Source organism: Bombina bombina, chromosome 5, assembly GCF_027579735.1.
Source record: "Bombina bombina isolate aBomBom1 chromosome 5, aBomBom1.pri, whole genome shotgun sequence".
NCBI lineage: Eukaryota > Metazoa > Chordata > Amphibia > Anura > Bombinatoridae > Bombina > Bombina bombina.
The window spans coordinates 300,749,456-300,774,041 of NC_069503.1; the positions used below are offsets into that span (position 1 = coordinate 300,749,456).

At 35.6% G+C, this 24,586-nt stretch overlaps 1 protein-coding gene across 3 annotated transcripts in view; it reads left to right on the plus strand.

The window, feature by feature from the left end:
- PPP1R9A (protein phosphatase 1 regulatory subunit 9A) overlaps positions 1-24,586 on the plus strand; it is a 558,902-nt gene that overhangs the window by 527,649 nt on the left and 6,667 nt on the right. For 2 of the 3 annotated variants that reach the window (XM_053714065.1, XM_053714067.1), the window contains 2 exons: positions 2,177-2,264; positions 3,373-6,418. In XM_053714065.1, coding sequence (XP_053570040.1) covers positions 2,177-2,264; positions 3,373-3,553 — 269 coding nt within the window. In that variant the 3' untranslated portion in view covers positions 3,554-6,418. Of the gene's footprint in view, positions 1-2,176; positions 2,265-3,372; positions 6,419-23,076; positions 23,197-24,322; positions 24,347-24,586 lie in introns of those variants that run through there. The other variant, XM_053714066.1, reaches the window with a different exon arrangement.

The window sequence follows — 24,586 nt, forward strand, 5'->3', positions numbered from 1 at the left end:
TATTTCCCCATAGGAATCAATGGGGCTGTGTTACTGAGTTTTACGTTGCTTTTTTGCAGGTGTTAGACTTTTTTTCAGCCGGCTCTCCCTGTTGATTCCTATGGGGAAATCGTGCATGAGCACGTACGACCAGCTCACCACTGACTTAAGCAGCGCTGGTATTGAAGTGCGGTAAGGAGCAAAATTTTGCTCAACGCTCACTTCTTGCCTAATAACGCCGGGTTTGTAAAAACCCGTAATACCAGCGCTGTAGGTAAGTGAGTGGTGAGAGAAAACTGCTCGTTAGCAACGCACAGCTCATAACGAAAAACTCGTAATTTAGCCGACTATTTGGTAGTTTAATTTTAGTTTAATAGTGATATTAGTTTAATTGTTAGTTTAAACTTAGTTTTTTTAATTTGACAGTTAAGTTTTAATTTAATTGTAATTTTAATATAAAGTTAGGGGGCGTTAGGTTTAGGGGTTACTAGTTTAAATTAGTTTATTGCGATGTGGGGGGCTTTAGGTTTAGGGGTTAATAGTTTAATTTAGTATATTTCGTTGTGGGGGGCTTGCGGTTTAGGGGTTAATAGGTTTATTAGAGTGGCGGCAGAATAGGGGTTAATGAATTTTCATAGTGACAGCGATGTCGGGAGCAGCAGATTAGGGGTTAATAACAGTATGTAGGGGCGGCAGATTAGGGGTATTTAGACATGGTTTTTATATTAGGGTATTAGGTTTAAACTTAACTTTTTTTTTTCCCCATAGACATTAATGGGGCTGCGTTACAGAGCTTTTCATTCCGCGGTTGCAGGTGTTAGTTTTTTTTCTAACACGCTCTCTTCATTGATGTCTATGGGGAAATTGTGCACAAGCACGTCAAAACAGCGCTTGTATTTTGTGCGGTATGGATGCATGCACAAGCCGACTGTTTGAAAACTTGTAATGGCAGCGCTATGGAGGGTGAAAAAAATGCAACTTTAATTAGATAATTTTAATGCATTTATGTTGTGTTTATAGGGATATGAAACCCCAAAAATTATTTTGTGATTCAGACACAGAACACTATTTAAAAAAAAGTTTCCTTTTTACTTCTATTATCAAATTTGCTTTGTTCCCATCATATTCTTTGTAGAAGAGATACCTACTGTAAGTAGTCATCTGGAGCACTACATGTCAGGAAATAATGCTGCCATCTAGTGTTCTTGCAAATGGATAACAGTCTTACAAAACTGCTGCTATATAGTGCTCTAGCAATGGGCCAGCTCCTAAGCATACGTCACTGCTTTTCAACAAAAGATACTCTATCTGAATTATGAACACAAATGTTTGGGTTTCATATCCTTTTAATGCAACTTTTTTTTAGCCCTAACCCACGATGCAAGTTCTTCAGTTGCGCTAACCCGCAAAGTTTGCGCTCATGCAGTCGCGTTTACTTTCAACTTGTAATAAAAATAAAAATTTGACACTGACGCAATATTTTAAATTAATATCGCATGTGCGGTATCGTTAGTGTGCCACTTTTAATCTGTCCCAGTATGTTTACATTATGTTGTGTTGATTCAAATTTTAGGCCAGTTTATATAACATAATTTACAACTTTCCTGGCTAGACAAACAAATATAGCTCTGCCTTGGACATTTAAAATCATTTAAATTAAATAACTGTAGTCCACATAAAACTACAGAATTTTTGTTTTCTAAACACTATGAGGCCAATTTATTAACAGTCGGACAGACATGATCCGCTGTAGCGTATCATGTCCTCCTGACATCGCTGAATGCCGACAACATACGCTATCAGCATTTAACATTGCACATGCAGTTGAGTTCTGGTGAAGAACGGGCAGACTGATGTCCGCGGATTGATGTCCGCAGCCTCAGTGGAGGCGTACGAGTTAAGGAGCAGCGGTCTTAAGACGGCTGTTTCTTAACTCCTGTTACCGGCGAGCCTGAAGGTTCGCGTAGAAACATGGGCATTCAGGGCCATTCGGCCTTTAATATATCGGCCCCTATGGATTGATTTAAATATGTGTACGTTATTTTTTCATTTAATTACAATGGTGTGCGTGTGTGGTCTATCTATCTCAATTATACGTGCAAAACAGTAAATTGTGTATGTTAAAGCTTTGACATTTTAGTACCAAAAAATAAATGGTAACACAAGTTAATCAATGTTTTTTCATATGCAAATGTAGATTGTGCCCCAGATTCTCACTCACTAAGGGCAGGGAGCCCCAGTATAGGGCATGAAGGCCAAATAAATGGAAAAGCTGAGGACATCAGGTAAGATTTCAGGGAAAATAAATGAATGTATAAAATATGTGTAATATTAATGTGGGTAAAACACTGAAATTTAACTTTTTTTAGCATTAAAGTTTTACTTCAGCGCTGCGGAATCTGTTGGCGCTCTACAAATAACCGATAATAATAATAAAAATAATAATACTATACAGTGGATCTAGTAAATATACATCCATGTAAATCACTAATCAAGGGTATTTATTATTATCAATATTAATATTAATCCACTTACAAATATTTCCTGGAACTCTAAAATTGTGGGATAGAACTAACCAAAAATGTTTGATAAGCCAAAATATTATAGTGAAAATATATTAATGCTTTGTCTTTTACAAATAATAGAAAATAATAATAATAGAAAATAGAAGAAAATAGTGTTGCTATATGACAGCTATGTTTATAACTGTACCCTGTCATGTGCCTTTTTATTTATAATTGATTCCCAATAATGCCACATTCTACTGTCAATCAAACTTCACATGCTGTAAACGCACTTGTGCCACTGCACCTGCAAACTAGCGAATGAGCATGCACTTAGCTTACACACATTGTTTGAATGATACTAGATGATGCACTCTGGCTATTGTTGAAGCTGGGGTTATTTAATGCATAAATGTCTCAATTTATTTGCTTAACATCTAAGCTTCTTATGTTAATGATATGAAGCGCATTGGAATAAAATCAGGAGATTATTAATATTTTTGGTTTTATTTGTATGGGATATTGCATTACTTTGTAGGAAAGAATGTTCTGGGCATTTGATCCAATTAGAAGTGGCAGTTTTACAAAGCAGCCAATCACCATTTACATCCTGATCAGGAGCTGCAATGTGTTGTAGCTCCCAAGCTTTTAGTTTAACCCCTTTGTAGGGGTTACATAAATAGTAAGCAATGCAGCAGTTCCATGCTCTAACTGGTTGTTTTACAATGTCCTTGTAATTATTCATCTATATGGCAAGACCATTCTGTTAAAGACTGTTTGCATGTATCTCTATGAGAACACTTGATCTGCTCTTATATAATTTATAGAGAGTGCTCTGGGTACATGTTTTCTGCTGTCATCTTTAAACTAATTCCCTTCTATGAAACAGGATCTCCCAAGCAACAGTAGATGTGACGAGCGATAACACAGCTGTAGGGGAGCATTCATCATCCACACCCCTTTCATCACACCATGGGCTTGGCATTAGCAACATGGAATCAGATCCTTCCATCAACCTCTCATCTGCTGCTAGCACCACTGACAATCCTTCTGAAAATCCTGCCCAATGAGAAAGGTTTGAGTGGCGGGACATTCCTTTGCCAATGACATACACCAGTAATTTTGAAGACGATCAGTACATTATTTGTCAAATTGCACTGCTTTCTGTGTACATTAAGCATCATGGTTTTGCTGAGATTTTGCAGACAAATTGAAAGTGGTGTTTCCTCTCCTCTGTGCTGTGATTTGGAGATTTGAATTGTAAGATTTGTATGATAATATGAGCTCGGAATATGTAAAATATTTTTAAAGTTCAATGGGAATTATTTTAATATTTATATGTTTTCTGCATTTAAAATGATTAAGGGATCTGATACCTGAAGTAGTAATGGAGTTATTTGGACCTTACACATTTTAAAAAGTTTACCATGTATTTTGTTTTTTTAATGCTGTATTCTATGTATATTTTGGGATTTAAATTTTTGACACACAACAGAGCATAGGCAGCAGCCATTTGGCGCATACGCACTGTGCATGTGCATTTCACGATGCTCGGGTCAAATAACTCCATTATTGTTTTGCGTATTATGCACCTTTAAGCACAGATCTTTTCTTGCTTTAAAAGCAACGTATTTTGGGAAATATCAGTTTTCCTAGGACAAATGCCTGTATTCATCAAGCTGCAAATAAATACAAAATTAAGACAATGAAATTATTTACATTCTTTACACAGTGTAACTAATTTGGCAGTATTACTGTTTTAATAGATACTGATATATAATTAATATTTTCAGAAAAAAAATATTTGAGTTTATTTAATATTGTGAAATGTTTTATTTTTAAACTGGAAGAGGACAACATATAAAAGACATTACACTGTGTATGATAGTTAATGTTATTATTTGGCTAATAAGGACACATATGCTACCAAATGGGGTAAAATATATATTTTATATATTATAGGTTTTGGGGTTTGTTATAAGGTTTTAGAGTTTATATGGCTCACTGCACAACAAAGATCCCTTAAAGGGACATAAAATTGCAATAAGAATTTGCTGCAATGCATTAGAACAGTTTCATTATGTGCTATTATTTGTATGTAATTATGTGTTTAACCCCAGCAAACAGTTAAGCTCAGTTCTGTAGAGGAAATGCATTTGATGTTCCGGAGCTTAGCACGGCCAGTGAGACATTCACAATATATGTGCGTGTAGCCGCCAATCACCTGAATTTATTTCTGGAGCAGAAGTGCATCTCCACCTAGAGGTTAAACACAGTCATATGCAAGCAATATGGCTATACAAATATTTGTAAAAATGACAGCATTTTCTCTTATGTAATAATCTGTGGTTTACCACAGATTATTGAATTTACATTATTAAACTGAAGGAAAAAGAACAGCAGAGACAGGCTCTCACATTACTATATAATGTTAAAAAAACTAATGAACAAATACATTTAATGCACATACTCCGATATCAGTAACTGAGGGCTAGATGCTAAGCACTGTTAATTTAAGAATATCCTACTCCCATCTACTCTAACTATTAATGTATTTATTATATAACCTATGTAGCCCAACACATTAAACAAAGCAGAACACACTCCCAGTCTCTGCGCCACAGGTTTACTGGTTGCCAGCGTGCATGTGTGACCCATCTAACAGTGCACTAAACAGGTGAAGCAGACATCTGTTAAGGGGTGATTAATACGGTTCCTGATTGGTTCTACCACCCGTTGACAGTTTAGTTATTAAAGCTCCTAAAGCAGATGTACAGCTGGCTGCATAAGTAATCAGGCACCTTAGAACATGATTTATGTATAATTCTACTAAAATCTTTGAAGCTGCTGTTTTCATTGCAGTGTAAACCTGTATTACATGTTCTGTCACATTAACTGCACTGAGCAGAATCTAAATTAATAACATTGAAATAACACATGTTTAAAGAGCCAAGATGTACAATATGAAAGAGGCCAAAATAGTCAAGGCTGTTGGAAAATCCAAACAGCTAAAAAATGTTTTATGGTAAACATAACATTAACTTGAAAGAAAGATGGTGAAGTTTAAGTCACTTGAAAACCATTTGATTTCTAATAGATTGAACTTGACAACCCTTGCAAAGGACCTTTGCACCACTCTTTCAGTTGATTTCAATGGACTCTAATGTAATTTTATGGTAATAAACATTTAAATATGATACACAAAAATGATTATCATCATTCGAATCTTAGAGACATTCACCAATCCTATTTCCGATCTTCATTTTTCTTTCCGCTCCCGGAATGCACATGAGCTTTGTAACAACTAAAACCAAGAAGCTGCTATTTGTTTAGTTTAAATCCCATGTCATCTTTCTTCTGGCTATTATACAGGGAGTGCAGAATTATTAGGCAAGTTGTATTTTTGAGGATTAATTGTATTATTGAACAACAACCATGTTCTCAATGAACCAAAAAAACTCATTAATATCAAAGCTGAATAGTGTTGGAAGTAGTTTTTAGTTTGTTTTTAGTTATAGCTATTTTAGGGGGATATCTGTGTGTGCAGGTGACTATTACTGTGCATAATTATTAGGCAACTTAACAAAAAACAAATATATACCCATTTCAATTATTTATTTTAACCAGTGAAACCAATATAACATCTCAACATTCACAAATATACATTTCTGACATTCAAAAACAAAACAAAAACAAATCAGTGACCAATATAGCCACCTTTCTTTGCAGGGACACTCAAAAGCCTGCCATCCATGGATTCTGTCAGTGTTTTGATCTGTTCACCATCAACATTACATGCAGCAGCAACCACAGCCTCCCAGACACTGTTCAGAGAGGTGTACTGTTTTCCCTCCTTGTAAATCTCACATTTGATGATGGACCACAGGTTCTCAATGGGGTTCAGATCAGGTGAACAAGGAGGCCATGTCATTAGATTTTCTTCTTTTATACCCTTTCTTGCCAGCCACGCTGTGGAGTACTTGGACGCGTGTGATGGAGCATTGTCCTGCATGAAAATCATGTTTTTCTTGAAGGATGCAGACTTCTTCCTGTACCACTGCTTGAAGAAAGTGTCTTCCAGAAACTGGCAGTAGGACTGGGAGTTGAGCTTGACTCCATTCTCAACCCCAAAAGGCCCCACAAGCTCATCTTTGATGATACCAGCCCAAACCAGTACTCCACCTCCACCTTGCTGGCGTCTGAGTCGGACTGGAGCTCTCTGCCCTTTACCAATCCAGCCACGGGCCCATCCATCTGGCCCATCAAGACTCACTCTCATTTCATCAGTCCATAAAACCTTAGAAAAATCAGTCTTGAGATATTTCTTGGCCCAGTCTTGACGTTTCAGCTTGTGTGTCTTGTTCAGTGGTGGTCGTCTTTCAGCCTTTCTTACCTTGGCCATGTCTCTGAGTATTGCACACCTTGTGCTTTTGGGCACTCCAGTGATGTTGCAGCTCTGAAATATGGCCAAACTGGTGGCAAGTGGCATCTTGGCAGCTGCACGCTTGACTTTTCTCAGTTCATGGGCAGTTATTTTGTGCCTTAGTTTTTCCACACGCTTCTTGCGACCCTGTTGACTATTTTGAATGAAACGCTTGATTGTTCGATGATCACGCTTCAGAAGCTTTGCAATTTTAAGAGTGCTGCATCCCTCTGCAAGATATCTCACTATTTTTGACTTTTCTGAGCCTGTCAAGTCCTTCTTTTGACCCATTTTGCCAAAGGAAAGGAAGTTGCCTAATAATTATGCACACCTGATATAGGGTGTTGATGTCATTAGACCACACCCCTTCTCATTACAGAGATGCACATCACCTAATATGCTTAATTGGTAGTAGGCTTTCGAGCCTATACAGCTTGGAGTAAGACAACATGCATAAAGAGGATGATGTGGTCAAAATACTCATTTGCCTAATAATTCTGCACTCCCTGTATCTTCCATATCTGTAATCATTCTGTATAACTAATATTACTAATGTGACAATGAGCAGAAGTGGGAAAAAAGTGTTAGTTTTAATAAATGTCAATACTTTCTAATATTTAAACTCTTCTCACAAAGTATCTCCCAAAATGTCTTTAATGCTGACAGAATGAAGGTTGACAATTAAATCTATAGCGTCTGTTATTCAGTGATGCACTCACAAAATACTGAAAGATAGTTCAGCACAAAGACATAAAATAGTTTCATTAGTATGCGATTACTTACTTGTATGCTTCCAAAATACCTTCCAACAAATCATGGGTGGGGAAAAAAAGCAAAAGCACAGAATAGTTCAGTGCTATAATACACCACAGTAAATCTCAAATAAAATACCTCTAAAATAGAGTGCTATTAAAATATAAAACACACAAGCATTTAACTAATAAAATAGGACAGATAATCCACTTTTTTACAAAATGGTTATTTTCAGACTCAAAGTTGAGCTCAGTATTGATATAATTCTTCTAGCTGACAATTACTATTTAGGGACGAAAGAAACACTTAGGGGTCATTCATTAAGAGTTGATAGGCAGGTGAATTGAAACATTTCCATTCCCGCCATTAACTATGCATTATAAATGGTCAAACCCAGTGAGTATCTCCTGCAAGAACAGCTGAGTTAGCCCTGCACAATGCATAGTTAATGCTGTGTAAAATTCACCTAAAATAGGAGTATTGCAGATTCATTTTATGCAGCATTAACTATGCATTGTGCAGGGCTAACTCAGTTGTTCGTGCATGATATACTGGTACTGATTCTGGGTTTGTCCCCTGATAATGCATAGTTAATCAAAGATTTCAAATCACTTACACAATTCACCTGCAATTAATCTCTTTGTAAATTGAACCCTTATTGTGATAGAGAGGAAGGTGCTATGACTATTGCCAGCATAAATACAAACAAACATTTTTTCTGTAGATAATAAAAATAGCACAGGTTTCTTTCTTTGCTTATTGCAGGAATATATCCAGATACCTAGAGTTTTGGAAGATATTGAGGACTGGGTTTTGGCATTACTTTATATTTTGCTGGATGTCAGCTGCTTCCTTAGGAGACTTTTCACAAGAAAAAGTAAACATTAGCCATTGGATCTATAGGGGCCTATCTATCAAGCTGCTCCATAACCTGTCCGTCTGCTCTGAGCAGGTGGACAGACATCGCAGGAAATCAACCCGATCAAGTACGATCGAGTTGATTGACACCCCCCTGCTGGCGGCCCATTGGCCGCGAGTCTGCAGGGGGCGGCGTTGCACCAGCAGCTCTTGTGAGCTGCTGGTGCAATGCTGAATACGGAGAGCGTATTGCTCGCCGTATTAAGCGAGGTCTGGCGGACCTGATCCGCACTGTCGGATCAGGTCCGCCAGACTTTATTAAATAGGGGCCATAGTATCTTATAAAGACAGTAGTTATGTAACTTGCAGCCATAAAGGAAAATATATAGCTAGGGAGCAATTTGTCTTTTATCTACCATTCTCTGGTCTTCAATTCTACAGATAGAACAGTGTACTTTGGAGAGTAATTGATGATTCCTCCAGACTGAAGCATTCCAATATTTCTTATTCTGTATAAATAATGTGTTTTTAAACATTTGCTTGAGGTTGTGTTTATGAGCAGCCTTACGGTAATGTGACTCTGGGTTTTGTACACTAATATATGTCCAAAGCTATATGCTGGAAAATGTTATTTTTATTGTTCAATCTGTAATTTAATTAAAATGCTGACAATTTGTGTAATACAATAAAAATACACTTAAATGAAATATGTTGTTCTTGTGTTTTACTTATTGCTGTGTGTTTTCCCTGTGTATTTAAAAAAATAGAATTGTCTACAATAAAGTAAATCAGACTAAATAAAGTTGTGCAAGATTAGTGGTTATTAATGTCAAAGTTGTTTGCAACGCATTGGAGCAATGTCAAGCCACAAAGCTAAGGATAAAAATCATATTTGACCTTTGCATACTCTTCTGCTTTATCTTTATCTCAGTTATTCTCTAATGATAAAGAGATAAATAAGATGCCAAAGAAGGAAACTTTTTGTTCTAGTGTAATTGTACCCTTGGCTGCCGAAAAATGGTTGCCGTTCACCGCTACCCAATACGCTGCAGCCTTCTGTGGCATCCAATGAATTAATACTTTGTTATCCCTTATAGATAATAGAATATTAAACTGCTGTGCACAACTACAAGAGAATATTAACTACCCACTATATTATTGCATTTCATCTTGTGGCTGCAGCTCTTTTTAAATCAGTTTGCCTCTTTTAAAGGGGCATTTCAGTCACAATTTAAAACAGAAACACATTTGCAATGTACATATATAGACATAATGCTTCTAGTAACAGTTATCACTGTTTTAGTGTTACATTTTTTTCTCTGCACGTGCATGTGAAGCGTAGCTAGATATTCTCTGTGCAAATAATGCAGCTCCTCAGATCATCAGTGGGGCTTGTATCATGTCAGCAACTAACAAATAGAGTAATTACCAGATGGTACAAGCACCCTAGGCTCTCTGATCAAGTGTTGTGTTAAAAATGCTGGTGCACGGTGCATACTTAAATACACTTTTGAAACAGCTATAGCTTTTATTAAAAGCATCTTTGCTAATACATGTATATGACAAAAATTCTTTTATTCAAAACTGAAATGCACCCATGTGAATTCCAGTTTTGACTGGAATGTCCCTTTAATACCTTAAAGGTGTCTGATACTGAAACAATGCCTCTTCATACTGGCTGCCACCATCTTGGCGCTCAAGATGGCGACGCCCAGTATGAAGAGGAGGCGCTTCAGTATCTGGCACCTATAAGCTATTAAAACAGGAAAAAATATTTCAAATGAGCTGCTGGAAGAGTGAGTAGTTACTATTCTTGTGTAGCTGTGCACAGCAGTTTAATGTCCCTTTAAGTCATTTTGATGCAAACAATTAAATTTTATTTAAGGATTTGTTGCAAAAATATGCCAACCCTCCAGAAATGTATTAATGTAATCGTTAATATTTTTTACAGCATTCACCTGTTATTGATTGATTTTTGCCCTTAGTCAAAGCATTTATGGAAAATTTGGTAATTTATAGGTAACTATAATACACAATGTTAATCATCAGTATAAACCTGCAATATACTTGGGCAAAGTATTTCCTGTGTTTTTTTCAATAATATAATGCATAATGCATACACTCTCTGTCTACATTAGTTTATACACAGGTAGATTACGAGTTATGTGCGCTATAGGGAATTTAACGAACGCAACAAATGTTGCGTTATTTAACCCTCTATAGAGCAGCCATTACAAGTTTTGAAACAGCCTGCTTGTGCATGCGATATGGTGGTTTTAAGCTCCATACCCCACAAAATACAAGCGCTGTTTTCACAAGCTAAATTAAAGTTACAGTTATTAACTAAATAATACCTATTTAAAACTAAATACATACTTACCTGTGAAATAAAACCCAAGCTAGCTACAATATAACTAATAGTTATATTGTAGCTAGCTTAGGTTTTATTTTTATTTCACAGGTAAGTTTGTATTTATTTTATCTAGGTGGACTAGTTAGTAAATAGTTATTAACTATTTACTAACTACCTACCTAGTTAAAATAAATACAAACTTACCTGTCAAATAAAACCTAAGCTGCCTTACACTAACACCTAACATTACAAAAAATAAAAAAACACTAAAATTACAAAAAATAAAAAAACTACCATTACAAAAAATAACAAACTAAATAATCAAAAACAAAAAAAAATATTCCTATTCTAATACCCTTTAAAAAAAAACCACCCCAAAATAAAAAACCCTAATCTATTATAAATTACCAAGGGCCCTTAAAAGGGCCTTTTGTCAGGCCTTAAAAGGGCCTTTTGTAGGGCAATGCCCTAAAGATATCAGCTCTTTTTCTATAAAAGAAAAACAAACACCCACTAACAGTATACAAACTCCCACCCCCCAAACCCACAAAATAAAAAATTAAGTAAAACCTAATTTACCCATTGCCCTGAAAATGGCATTTGTATGGGCATTGCCCTTATAAGGGCATTCAGCTCTTTTGCTGCCCGTTAAAAATAAAAAATGGCTAGTCTAAAAAGAAAAACCCACCCCAAAAGGAAAAAAAACATTACACAAAATAACAAACAAATGATCCAAAATAATAACAATTATTCCTATTCTAATACACATTTTTTTTTAAAAACACCCCAAAATAAAAAAACGAATCTTTAATAAACTACCAATAGCCCTTAAAAGGGCCTTTTGTAGGGCATTGTCCTAAGTTAAACAGCTCTTTTACCTGAAAAATTTTTTAGCTCTTTTTCTTGCCCTGAAAAGGGCATTTAGCTCTTTTAAGAAATGCCCAACATCTGATCTAAAAAAATCCCCACCCAAAAAACATTAAAAAACCTAACACTAACCCCTCTTTAGGTTCTCACAGTTGCTGAAGTCTCGCTGAAAGGATCTTCATCCCCACGGCTCCATCTACATCCAGGCGGCATCTTCATCCAGGCGGCTCCAACTTCATCCATAGCGGGACCGGCAGCTTCTTCATCCCTGTGGAGGCGGAGCGGCGATGTGCGGAAGCGGAGGTCCATGGCGGAGGTCCATCGATCCGACGTGGAGGTCCTCTCCATGCGATCGTCCGCCGCACACTGAGGATTGAAATGCAAGGTACCCCTTTTATACTGGGGGTACCATTACATTCCTATTGGCTTAAAAATTTGAATCAGCCAATAGGAATTAGGGCTGCTAAAATCCTTTTGGCTGTTCAAATCAGATAATAGGATAAGAGCTACTGAAATTCTATTGGCTGATTTGAATAGCCAATAGAATTTAAGTAGCTCTCATCCTATTGGCTGATTTGAACAGCCAATAGGATTTTAGCAGCCCTAATTACTATTGGCTGATTCAAATTTTGCAGCCAATAGGAATGCAATGGTACCCCCAGTATAAAAGGGGTACCTTGCATTTCAATCCTCAGTGTGCCGCGGATGATCGCATGAAGAGGACCTCCACGTCAGATCGATGGGCCTCCGCCTTGGACCTCCGTCTTGGACCTTCACCTGGGCCTCCGCGCATTGCCGCTCTGCCTCCGCAGGGATGAAGAAGATGCTGGATGAAGATGGAGCCGCGTAGATGAATATTCCGCCTGGATGAAGATGGATCCGCCGGGATGAAGATCCTTCAAGCGAGACTTCAGCAACTGTGAGTACCTAAAGAGGGATTAGTGTTTTTTTAAGGTTTTTTGGGTGTGTTTTTTTTTTTAGATTAGGGGTTGGGCATTTCTTAAAAGAGCTAAATGCCCTTTTAAGGGCAATGCCCATACAAATGCCCTTTTCAGGGCAATGGGTAGATTAGGTTTTTTAAGATAGTTTTTTTTTATTTTGTGGGTTTGGGGAGTGGGGGTTTGTAATGTTAGTGGGTCTTTGTATTTTTTTCAGGTAAAAGAGCTGTTTAACTTAGGGCAATGCCCTACAAAAGGCCCTTTTAAGGGCTATTGGTAGTTTATTATAGATTAGGTTTTTTATTTTGGGGTGTTTTTTTTTTAAAATGGATATTAGAATAGGAATAATTGTTTATTTTGGATAATTTGTTTATTTTGTGTAATGTTTTTTTTTTTTCGTTTTTGGGTGGGTTTTTCTTTTTAGAATAGCCATTTTTTATTTTTAATGGGCAGCAAAAGAGCTGAATGCCCTTTTAAGGGCAATGCCCATACAAATGCCCTTTTCAGGGCAATGGGTAGATTATGTTTTACTTAATTTTTATTTTGTGGGCTTGGGGGGTTTGTATACTGTTAGGGGGTGTTTGTTTTTCTTTTGTAGAAAAAGAACTGATATCTTTAGGGCAATGCCCTTACAAAAGGCCCTTTTAAGGGCCCACAAAAGGCATTTTAAAGGGCCCTTCGTAGTTTAAATATAGATTAGGGGTTTTTATTTTGTTTGCTTTTCTGTTTTGTTTATTTTTAAAGGGTATTAGAATAGGAATACTTTTGATTGTTTTGGATAATTTAATTTGTTATTTTATATATGGTAGTTTTGTTCATTTTTTGTAATTTTAGTGTTTTTTATTTTTTGTAATGTTAGGATTTTAGCAGCCCTAATTACTATTGGCTGATTCAAATTTTGCAGCCAATAGGAATGCAATGGTACCCCCAGTAAAGCAGCTTAGGTTTTATTTTATTTGACAGGTAAATTTGTATTTATTTTAACTAGGTAGTTAGTAAATAGTTAATAACTATTTACTAACTAGTCCACCTAGTTAAAATAAATACAAACTTACCAGTGAAATAAAACCAAAACCTAAGCTAGCTACAATATAAATATTGGTTATATTGTAGCTAGCTTAGGTTTTATTTCACAGCTAAGTATGTATTTAGTTTTAAATAGGTATTATTAAGTTAATAACAGTAACTTTAATTTAGCTCTATTTTAATTATTTTAAAGTTACGGGGTGATAGGGTTACATTAGGGTTAGGTTTAGGGGTTAATAGTTTAATTTAGGATGTTGCGATGTGGGGGGCTGGCGGTTTAGGGGTTAATAGGTTTATTTAGTGGTAGTGATGTGGGGGGCTGGCGGTTTAGGGGTTAATAGGTTTATTTAGTGGTAGTGATGTGGGAGGCCAGAGGTTTAGGGGTAAATAGGTTTATTATAGTGGCGGCAGTGGCGGGGAGCAGCGGAATAGGGGTTAATAGATTTATTATAGTGTGGGCTATGTTGGGGTGCAGGGGAATAGGGGTTAATAACTTTAGTATAGTGGCGGCGATGGGGAGCGGCAGAATAGGGGTTAATAACTTTACTATAGTGTTTGTGATGCGGAAGGGCCTCGGTTTATGGTTCATTGGTAGTTTACTTTAGTTATGAGTTTTATGTAACAGTTTTGTAGCGTAAAACTCATAACTACTGGTCTCAGATTACGAAACAGGTCTTGTCGGTATAGGCTGGAATGCAAGCTTTTTAGCCTTACTGCAAAGCTTGTAATACCGGTGCTATGGAAGTCCCATGAAAAAACGTAATTTTTACGTGTGCGGGACTGACGTTGCGTTACAGGCTAAAAGGCTTGTAGTACAGCTATACCGACAAGACTTGTAATGACTGCTGTGCTGTTTTAACTATGAAATTACAATTTTTTCAGAGTTAAAACCCAAACGCAAAACTTGTAATCTAGGTGACAGTTGTTTAACTTCTTCATGTCATTGGCAGAGATATGTTAACCCCCTCCATAAAAATATTAGTTTAGAAGATTAGCCAGCTAAAATGATTTAACAATGTTGCAGAATAAAAAAGGAATATGTAATCTTGCATGCTAAATAAACTATACTTTGTAACGTATATTGTGAAATAAAATAAAGTGTGACTTTACTGTTCTTTAAATAGTTAATTGTGTATGAATGTTTCTAAACACTGTGGTGCACTCTTCTCGGGAAGCGTGAAGTCTGCCTGGGAATCCAACCAGGATTATATGTAAGCGTAGTTCTGTACAAGAATCTTCCCATCTCTAGTGACTTTAGAGGAAATGGACAGATAACATAGTGTAAATAACACACTAAATAGACTGGCAAAAGTAAGTAGTCACAAAAGACTAAAAACAGCTCCTAAATCAAATATCTCTGCTCAACAATCAAGTAGTTCAATGTGTTTTAACAGCTGCATCTTTTTCAAGAGCAGTAATGCTTCCAAATAGCTTGTGCCGAAATACTCAGGCATTCGATCCTGGTAAGATTGCCAGGCAGGCTTCATGAGATGAGCAGTGTTCCCTCTAAGGCCAGTTTTGTGTGCGGCCCAGCAGTGAAATAGTTAATTAAGTAACCACACCCTGCAATTAGCAAACACTGTACAATGCAGATGGCAAGGTATGGTTCTCTTGTTAACTGTTTCACTGCTGGGCTGCACACAAAACTGGCCTTAGAGGGAACACTGGAGATGAGTGCACCCCAGTGTTTACATTTATTTGATTGCTACAGGAACGGAGACCTTGATGGGTGTTACAGCACTCATAAAGGAGAGTATCAGTGTTTACTAACTTGCTTTGTACCAAGACGTGTATTGTATTGCTATAATTGTGCATAGATGTCTTCTGATGTGATAAATAACAAGCTTTCACATGTCTTACTCTGTCATAATCTTCATTCTGTACCTTTGTCATTCTATGTCTAATTCATTTCATCTTTATGTTGTTTTTTTCTGGCAGCGTTTCTTTATGTGGCCACCTGTAAATCGCTATTCATGTCATTTGGTATAGTATTTCATTTATGTCTATATAAATTCATATATACTATGATCATTTGAAATATTTAAAGAGACATTTTACACTTTGAGACTGTAATATAAAATGTTTCATTGCATGGAGTAAAAAAAAACTTCTTTTTTTTAATATACGTTCATTAGTTATTTTGACACCTTTTCCTGTAATTTATTTCTGAACATTTCACTGGTCATTGGTCGCCCACTGACTCATTGTCCCTAATTAAACAACCAATATAATAAAAAAAGATGTATCTGCATATTATTTTCATGCATGCATTAAGAGTTCTTATGAGCAGATATGAAAAATGTTAAAGGTATTTGTAAGATTTAAGTTATTAACATTTTCTTGGTGTAAAAGAGTGACTGACATAGAGGGACCGTGTACAAATAATAGTAAAATATACCATACTTTATTTTTCTGAAATGTAACTTGCAGCCAATTACAAATAGATAATTCTGATCTTATAGCTTAGCCTATTTATCACACAGCGGCATGTACTGTTTTTTCAACCTCTATTGGGCAGACCAAACACTAAAGATTTAACGGTTTTATCAAAAAATCAAAAGCTACATTGACAGTGTTATCTGAAAGGATTTAGAGAAGACATTACGCACAAATATTCTCTACTATCAATATGAACATGATGATTTTTTTATTCTTGAGGGGGGTTGAAAAACGTGAAATAAAAGTCAGTTTAACTTACACTACCAGTATCAGTTGTATACATCCTATGATTTTTCTTTGGCTGATGGATAACTAATGTAAATACTATTTGGCTTATAGGCACTCCCTACTAATTTTCAGGAAGATAACGACTAATGTTGCTTTTTTATATGGATGATAGAACTTTTTCAGTTTACAGGGTCTTTCTTTAAACTACAGCACGGATTTAGTGGGTATGAATGTGGGATTTTTAACCAAATAAAACATATATCCTCTTTTTTAATCCACAGAGCACATATAGTGCTAGATTACGAGTGGATAGCTATTTATCTCTCCCACTCGTGCATTAACTCCGCTAAAAGTAAGCTTTTTGTACGCACCCAGTAGCGCACGTATTACAAGTTGAATGTAAAACATTTTGGCATGAGCGCTAACCTGACGCGCGAAAAAAGCTGAACTTGGAATATCGCGACCATGTTAACAAATACACCCATAGACTTCACTGGAGCATGAAACGTTGGGGGAAATAACACCCAACGAGTCACGCAAACCCGATTGCCTTTACTCAAGTGCGCTAACACGAAATGAAATATTAATATTTCTCATTACAATGTTCTTCACATAGCAGAATATGTTCTATTTATTCTTAAATACACACACATATATATAGCGCTGCGGAATCTGTTGCCGCTCTACAAATAACCGATAATAATATATCTATAGATGATGGATTTTTTGTAAAATATATATCTATACCTATACATACATATATATGATTATATATAGTTATAGATATATACAGATTTATATATATATACAATCCCAAGGGAGCGCACTCTCACTTCCAAATCTTCTAATCAGCAGGGTGCCAACATTTGTTCAAAAGAATTGAACAAATCCAGTGAGTGCCTACACACACACACACACACACACACACACACACACACACATATATATATATATACATACATATGCAAAACAGAAAGAGAAGCAGTCCGCCAGGAACGAACAGCAGCATCAATATATATATATATATATATATATATATATATGAATATCTATTTAAAAATACTTAGAACATATTCCCCTAGACCTTAATCTTTTTTTTTTTTTTTTGCGAGTCTGAGATGTGGCTTTTTCTTTGCAACTAGAATGCCAGCATCCAGGAGTCGCCTTGCCACTGTTGACGTTAAGCTGTCAATTGAGGACCTGTGAGGCGTCGGTTTCTCAAACTAGACACTCTAATGCACATGTCCCCTGGCTCAGTTATGCACTAAGGCCTCCCACTCCTTCTATTCTGGTTAAAGCCAGTTTGTTCTGTTTTATGAAGGGATTAGTACACAACGTTGTACAAGATCTTCATTTTTTTGGGCAATTTAAAGCATGGAATATCCTTCATTTCTCAGAGCAATTATAGAAATGACGAAAAACAGTTCCGAAGAAAGTTCCTTGTTTCTGGCCATCTTTAGCCTGTTATTGAACCCACAATTGCTGATTCTCCATATACTCAACTAGTCAAATGAAGGCTAGTTTTATTGCTTCTTTAATCAGCACAAAAGTTTTCAGCTGTGCTAACATAATTGCAAAAGGGTTTTCTAATGATCAATTATCCTTTTTAAATGATAAACGTGGGACATTGGCACACAGAACAGATGGCTGCTGATAATAGGCCTCTGTATGCCCTTGTAGATATTCCATTAAAAATATTAAAAATATAAGCTGTTTCCAGCTACAATAGTCATTTACAACATCAACAATGTCTACACTGTACTTCTGGCTTTCAAAAATTGTTTAGATTCGAGTCCACGAATCATCCATTACTTGTTAATTTGATGTTATTTTAATCGACAAAGCAATTTGCTTTTCTTTCGAAAATAAGGAAATTTCTAAGTGACCCAAACTTTTTAACACTAGTGTACATCACTATTGGATAACATAGGAATAAGCCTCATTGAATAAAAATAGCAGTTGGGGAAAATTATCATGCTATAGAGCTCTCTAACTTTGAAGAGAAAAAAAGGCCATAAGCTGTTACATATTGACATTTTTTAGTAGTATATTGGGGGCTTGACTTATACTTAAAGAGACATTTAAAATAAAATTAAGAGCCAGATTACGAGTGGAGTGCTATTTAACGCTTCTGCTAGAGCATTATTTTTGCTAGAAGTAAGCTTTTTGCATGTGTCAGGTTGGGCTCGTATTACAAGATGAAAGTAAAAAAATATTGCTTGCACACTTACCCACCGCGCGTTAATAGCTGAATTTAGAATATCATGCGCGTATTAATGTATTCCTCCATAGGAGTCAATGGGGCAACACCCTACTCGCGCGCAAACCTAATTGCAAATTCTCAAGTGCTCTAACATATTTCACATTCCAATGTTCTTTGCATATGTTCTATTTTTTAATAAATTACTTATTTCTACATATATCTGATGGTATTTTGGTAAAATATACATCTATACCTATATATAAGTGATTATATATAGGTATAGATATATACAGATATATATATAGAAATATCTATTTATAAATACATAGAACATATTCTGCTACAGTGGATATTGAAAAGAAGCACCCCCTTGAAAATAATCACATGTTGTTTCCTTGCAGCCTGAAATAAAGACAGACACAATTTTTGTTTATCCAGTTGTAATTACTCAGTGCAACTTATAACATGCAAGTGAAAGATATAACGCCAACATGTCAGGCAAAAATAAAGACAATTCAAAAACAGAATCACTGAGTTGCAAAAAGGATCACCCCCTCCTAAAATTACTTATAAACTCAATCAGGTGTAGCTAATCACCTTCTCAACGGCACACACAAAGCCATTTGACCTTCAACTGTGTCAGCTGTGGACATATTGATTAGCTCAGCATGAAAAGAGCTTTCCTGGAACATCTCAGTCCCTGGTAGTGCAACTGAAAAAAACATTTAACTATGGGTGGCAAGGCATTGTCAAAAGATCTCCGGGATAATGTTGTGGACAGGCACAAGTCAGGAGATGGACTAAAAAGGCTTTATCAATGCTTAGAAGCACAGTGAATCTATTATTAAGAAGTGGAAGGTATTTGGTACAACACAGACCCTCTCTGGATACTTATTACTGAGGGACTTTAGTATAAGTATTGATACTCATTAATACCTTCAAGCTTTGGGACTGATTATTACTCAGAGACTCAATATAGGTGCTAATTGATTATCTCTCTCCACAGAACAGTACAGTTTTTGTGTCAGGATTATGTTTTTTCTTGCACATTATATATATATATATATATATATATATATATATATATACAGTATATATATATATATATATATATATATATATATATATATATATATATATATACAGATATACATCTACAAAGCCCTTTGCCTGCTTTTTTTTCTAACACCTGAGACATCATATCTTTGAGCCCTTATAACTTTTTTGTGCAATATTTTTTTAAAATAATTTTTATTAGATGGTGTTATTATGAGTGTAACTTTAATGTATTTTTGATGTGTTCTGTGACACTTTTTTGTTTTAGAAAACAGTTAACCAGAGCTCTGAGGATGATCTATCCCAATGCATGTTAACTTCTATTGCGCACAAGCGATTGCATTTACTTTCAACTTGTAATACAAGCAAAAAACATGATGCACAAACACCTGCAATAAAACTCTTATCGCTCGCACGTAACTGTTAGTGCTCCACTCGTATTCTTGCCCTAAATCTTCATGATTGAGATAGAGAATACAGTTTCAAACAGCTTTCAAATTTACTTCAATTTTTAAATTTGCTTTCTCTTGGTATCCTTTGTTGAAAAGGAAAACTAAACAGGCTGATATTAGCTCAGGAGCATGTGTGTACCTTTTGCATTCTATGACAGCAATGTTTGCAACAATGTATGACATTGCTGTATACATTGTTGCAAACACGACTGCCAGATGACTAAAAACATATACATTCCTGAGCTCTTATCAGCCTACTTAGTTTTATTCTTCAACAAAGGATACCATTAGAACAAAGTGAATTTTTGCAATAGAATTAAAAAGTACAATTATTTAAAATGTCATGCTCTATCCAATCCATTTGAGTTTAATTTTGAGTTTACTGTCCCTTTAAAGAAACATGGGAGCAATGTATTACGTGACACAATACAATGTATTAAGTTTTTAATAAAATTATTGGCTTTACCTACAGCCTATACCATCTAACTATTAAGCTCAATCAGAGGCCTTACCACTGGAGCCATTAAAGTAAGACAGAGCATGCTCAAGACTGCCAGATGCTGGGGCAGTATTTAATTTTGCCCCAAAACTCTAACTCATTTCAATTCTGTAATGAAGAGTCTGGCAAAGCTTTGATTTTAAATCAACAACAGTGTTTTTTATATACTGTAAATGTGTATATAAAATTATATTTTTTTTATATAAACACACTGTTGATCTGATTTTGTAAAAATGTTACCATCCTTATAAGTGAGAAAACTAAATCCATTGTGACCATATAAATCTAAGGGTTGCCTGTCTCTAACTGTTAAACGCTGTATATATGATCAACCTCTCAATGGCTCCTCCCCACTGACAATATGTGTTTGTTAATCAAAGATTAAGGCGTTGATCATAATCTTGTAGGAAACTTGATCAAATTGTCTTTTTTTATTTTAATAGTGATTTTCGGTTGAACATCATTAGATACATTTTTCTACAGGATTATGATTGCTTCCTAAGTGTCAAACACATGTTTTACCTACCACACGTGCACAATGTTGGAGGGAGATATAAACAAATAACATCATAGGCATGCACTGGACATGCGCGGGAGGTAATGATCATGCACAGACTTTTTTAATGGCAAAAAAAATACTGTGATTTTTTTTGTATTTTTTCTTATAACACATTATGTGCTAGATCATGGGGTAGGGGGCACTAACAGTAGCGGGCAAACGATATTGGGCCTACAGGTATAGGTATATATATATATATAAATATGTATATACAATAAAAGGTACATTGTTCTGTATGAAATATTCATAATTCTCGTCAGATTTAGTGCACTTGAATTAACACAATAGGGTTAGTATGTAAGTACAGGTGTTAGTTTTTTTTTTCAGTTTGCCCGTCCTATTGAAGTCAATGGGAGAATAAGTTAACGTTGTCCCAATATTCAAAGTTCAACTTTTTGCACGCATCTGGTTTTCGCTCGCGTGTGAACTTTTTGACTTTCAACTTTTAATGCGAGTGGAACTCGAAGCGCACAAAAAGCCAAGCCTCCGTCTAGCAAAGTTAACGCAAAAGCGGTAGGGATAAATAGCGCTCCACTCATAATCTAACCCAATATGGTGTTCTGGTGGCTTACTGTAATGCTTTTTCTATATATACTCTTCTTTTAAGTGGCATGTGTGTGTGTGTTCAGAGAAACTACAGATTTGTAAAATACTGTGATACAGTGAAGTCCTTTTGGAGACATCAAAAACATCCGTTTTAATAATTCACCATGATAGACTATCAAGTATGTATTTGTATTATATGTTCAAGTCAATATGATTAAAGGAATGGAAAAGTCAAAAATAAACTTGCATGATTCAGAAAGAGCATGTGATTTTAAGACACTTTTAAATTTGCTTCTATTTTCAAACGTGCTTTGTTCTTTTGGTATCCCTTGTTGAAAATGAATACTCACATATCCTACACTAGTGGGAGCTGCTGCTAATTGGTGCCTGCACACGTCTGTCTTTTGTGATTGGCTGACTTGATGCGTTCATCTTGCTGCCAGTAGTGCAATGCTGCTCCTTCAGCAAAGGATAACAAGAGACTGAAGCAAATTTGATAATTAAGTAAATTGGAAAGTTGTTTAAAATTGTATGTTCTATCCATATCATTAAATAAATTGTTGGGGTTTTCTGTCCCTTAAGGAATATATCTGTTTATTTGTGTGTTTCTGAACAAAACTTCTGACATAAGCTTTTCAGGCAATGTATTTACTGATATCCAGATGCAAGATAATACTTTACATTCTATAATAGATATCCAAAATAGATAATTTAGTGCTATATGTGTTAACAATGTTGCACATATAAGTTGTTCTTCAAACAATCTGCATATAGCAGCAGAATCTATATGTGTGTGGAGGGGGTTTAAGTATCAAAAAGTTACTTAATCAATAAGTCTGTTTTCTTTCTACCAAAAGCAATCATTGAATTGATGCAGTTATTGGGGTCTATTTAACAAGGGCCTAATGGCCCCTGCTCCCCTTGTTTCTGCGCGAGCCTTCAGGCTCGCCGAAAACAGGAGTTAAGAAGCAGTGGTCTTAAGACCGCAGCTCCTTAACTCATACGCCGCCTCTGAGGCGGCGTATAGCAATGCGCCGATCATGTACGATTGGGCTGATTGACACCCCCTGCTAGCGGCCGATTGGCCGCAAATCTGCAGGGGGCGGCATTGCACCAGCAGTTCACCAGAACTGCTAGTGCAATGATAAGCTGTCGGCATTTATCGATGTGCGGCGGACCTGGTTCGCTAGAGCGGATCATGTCCGTCCGCACAATGATAAATGGACCCCATTGAGTCTAAAGTTGTTGTAAATCTAGTGTAGAAAAAGTTGATACGTTTTTTAACTGCCATAGAATCTACTCCTTGTCTTCTCTTTTTATCCCACAGAGGTGAATACAATATGTAGTAGTGTAAATGTTTTTTTACAATTGTATTGTTGAATTGTATTTATAGAACTTCACTCTGAGTGATGACTACAGCCCAAGCAGTGCAAGTTCAGCGGACCTGAGTGGAGTAGTCACAGAACCAAAAATTGCTGATCGTACTCACTCTTTAGCTCTGTCTTCTGATGAGGTGGGTGCTGGCACCTTTCCATTCATATATATAGGAAATCTTCATTTTTAGGTGTAGCTCCCCTTACAGAATGAGCCCCAACTTAAAAAAAAATATTTTCAAATATATTTTAATGAAAATAGCCTTCAACCCTTTTGTAGAAAAAAATGTTGATAAGCTATTCAACTTGCATGGAATCTAAATATGTTAACACAAGAGGTCCTGTAAATAAAGAAACACATTAAAGTGAATCCAGCCACAATAACAATGATTAAAAGAAATACACATTTCTGTGGTAAAATGATTAAGGCTTTTTTTCACCTTACAAGGGGAATATCAGTCCTTTAAGGTCCAAAAGTTTATATTCTATATCCAGACAAACAGCAGTTTGTGATCCTTTCATGGTAATTCTGTTTTATCCCAAAATGCAAAATATTTTTATTTATTTATTGTTTAAAATTAATTAATAAAGATGAGAAACATGTTTGCTGAGTTGAGGATGGTGAACTTAATAAAATGAAAGAACAGTTTAAAAAACCTCCTGACAAATCCTTCACCTTCTTATGTTATCTTATTTAGCCAAATCATTGCTTTGTGTTTTTATTAACTCCTTTGGGTAACATAGGAATCTAAGAGATTTTCCATAAGAGGAATCTTCTGAATGCTTAGTAAATCTTTGCCACTGTTGCATTGCCTGATTTTATATTTAGAGAAAATAAATAATTTGTTTTAAAACAAACAAAACAACTAAAGTTATGTTGGTCTATCAGTAGGGATAGGTGAATATTGGAATTTCGAAATACGTTTTCCTATTTGTTCTATTCAAATAATTCTAAAGAATTAATCTATGATGGGAATATGAAAATATAACATTTAAAATTAAATTTAAATATTGATTCCTATAGACACATAGAAGTTGTGAAAAATCAACATTCAAGTAGTGTAGCTGAAAAATATTATTAAATGTTACATTTGGTAAAGGGAACAAATATATTTTTACAGTCACCCATCCCTATCCATCAATAGTTTTATCATTCAAAGCAGCTTCTCTAAAACTGGTTAATTAAACTGATTCAACCTATTTGTTTATGTTATTTTAATATGCTTGTGAATGTATGTTTATTGTTTTTATTTTCCTTTTTTAAAGAGCCTGGATATGGTTGACGATGAGGTGAGTTCTCCACATTTGTACACTATGATACTGATTTTACAAGTTATATGTTCTATGTTCTCCTTTCTTTTTAACTAATATGTAAAGTATTCAAACAGCATAATAAACATCTGATATAAAGTATGATTTTTTATCATTTAGGCATTTATGGTTATTTAGTTCCAGATTATGATAGCCAAATGTTTTGCTCTAGAGATCACCCCACATGACAACAGTTTTGCTTGTGCTACATAATTTACC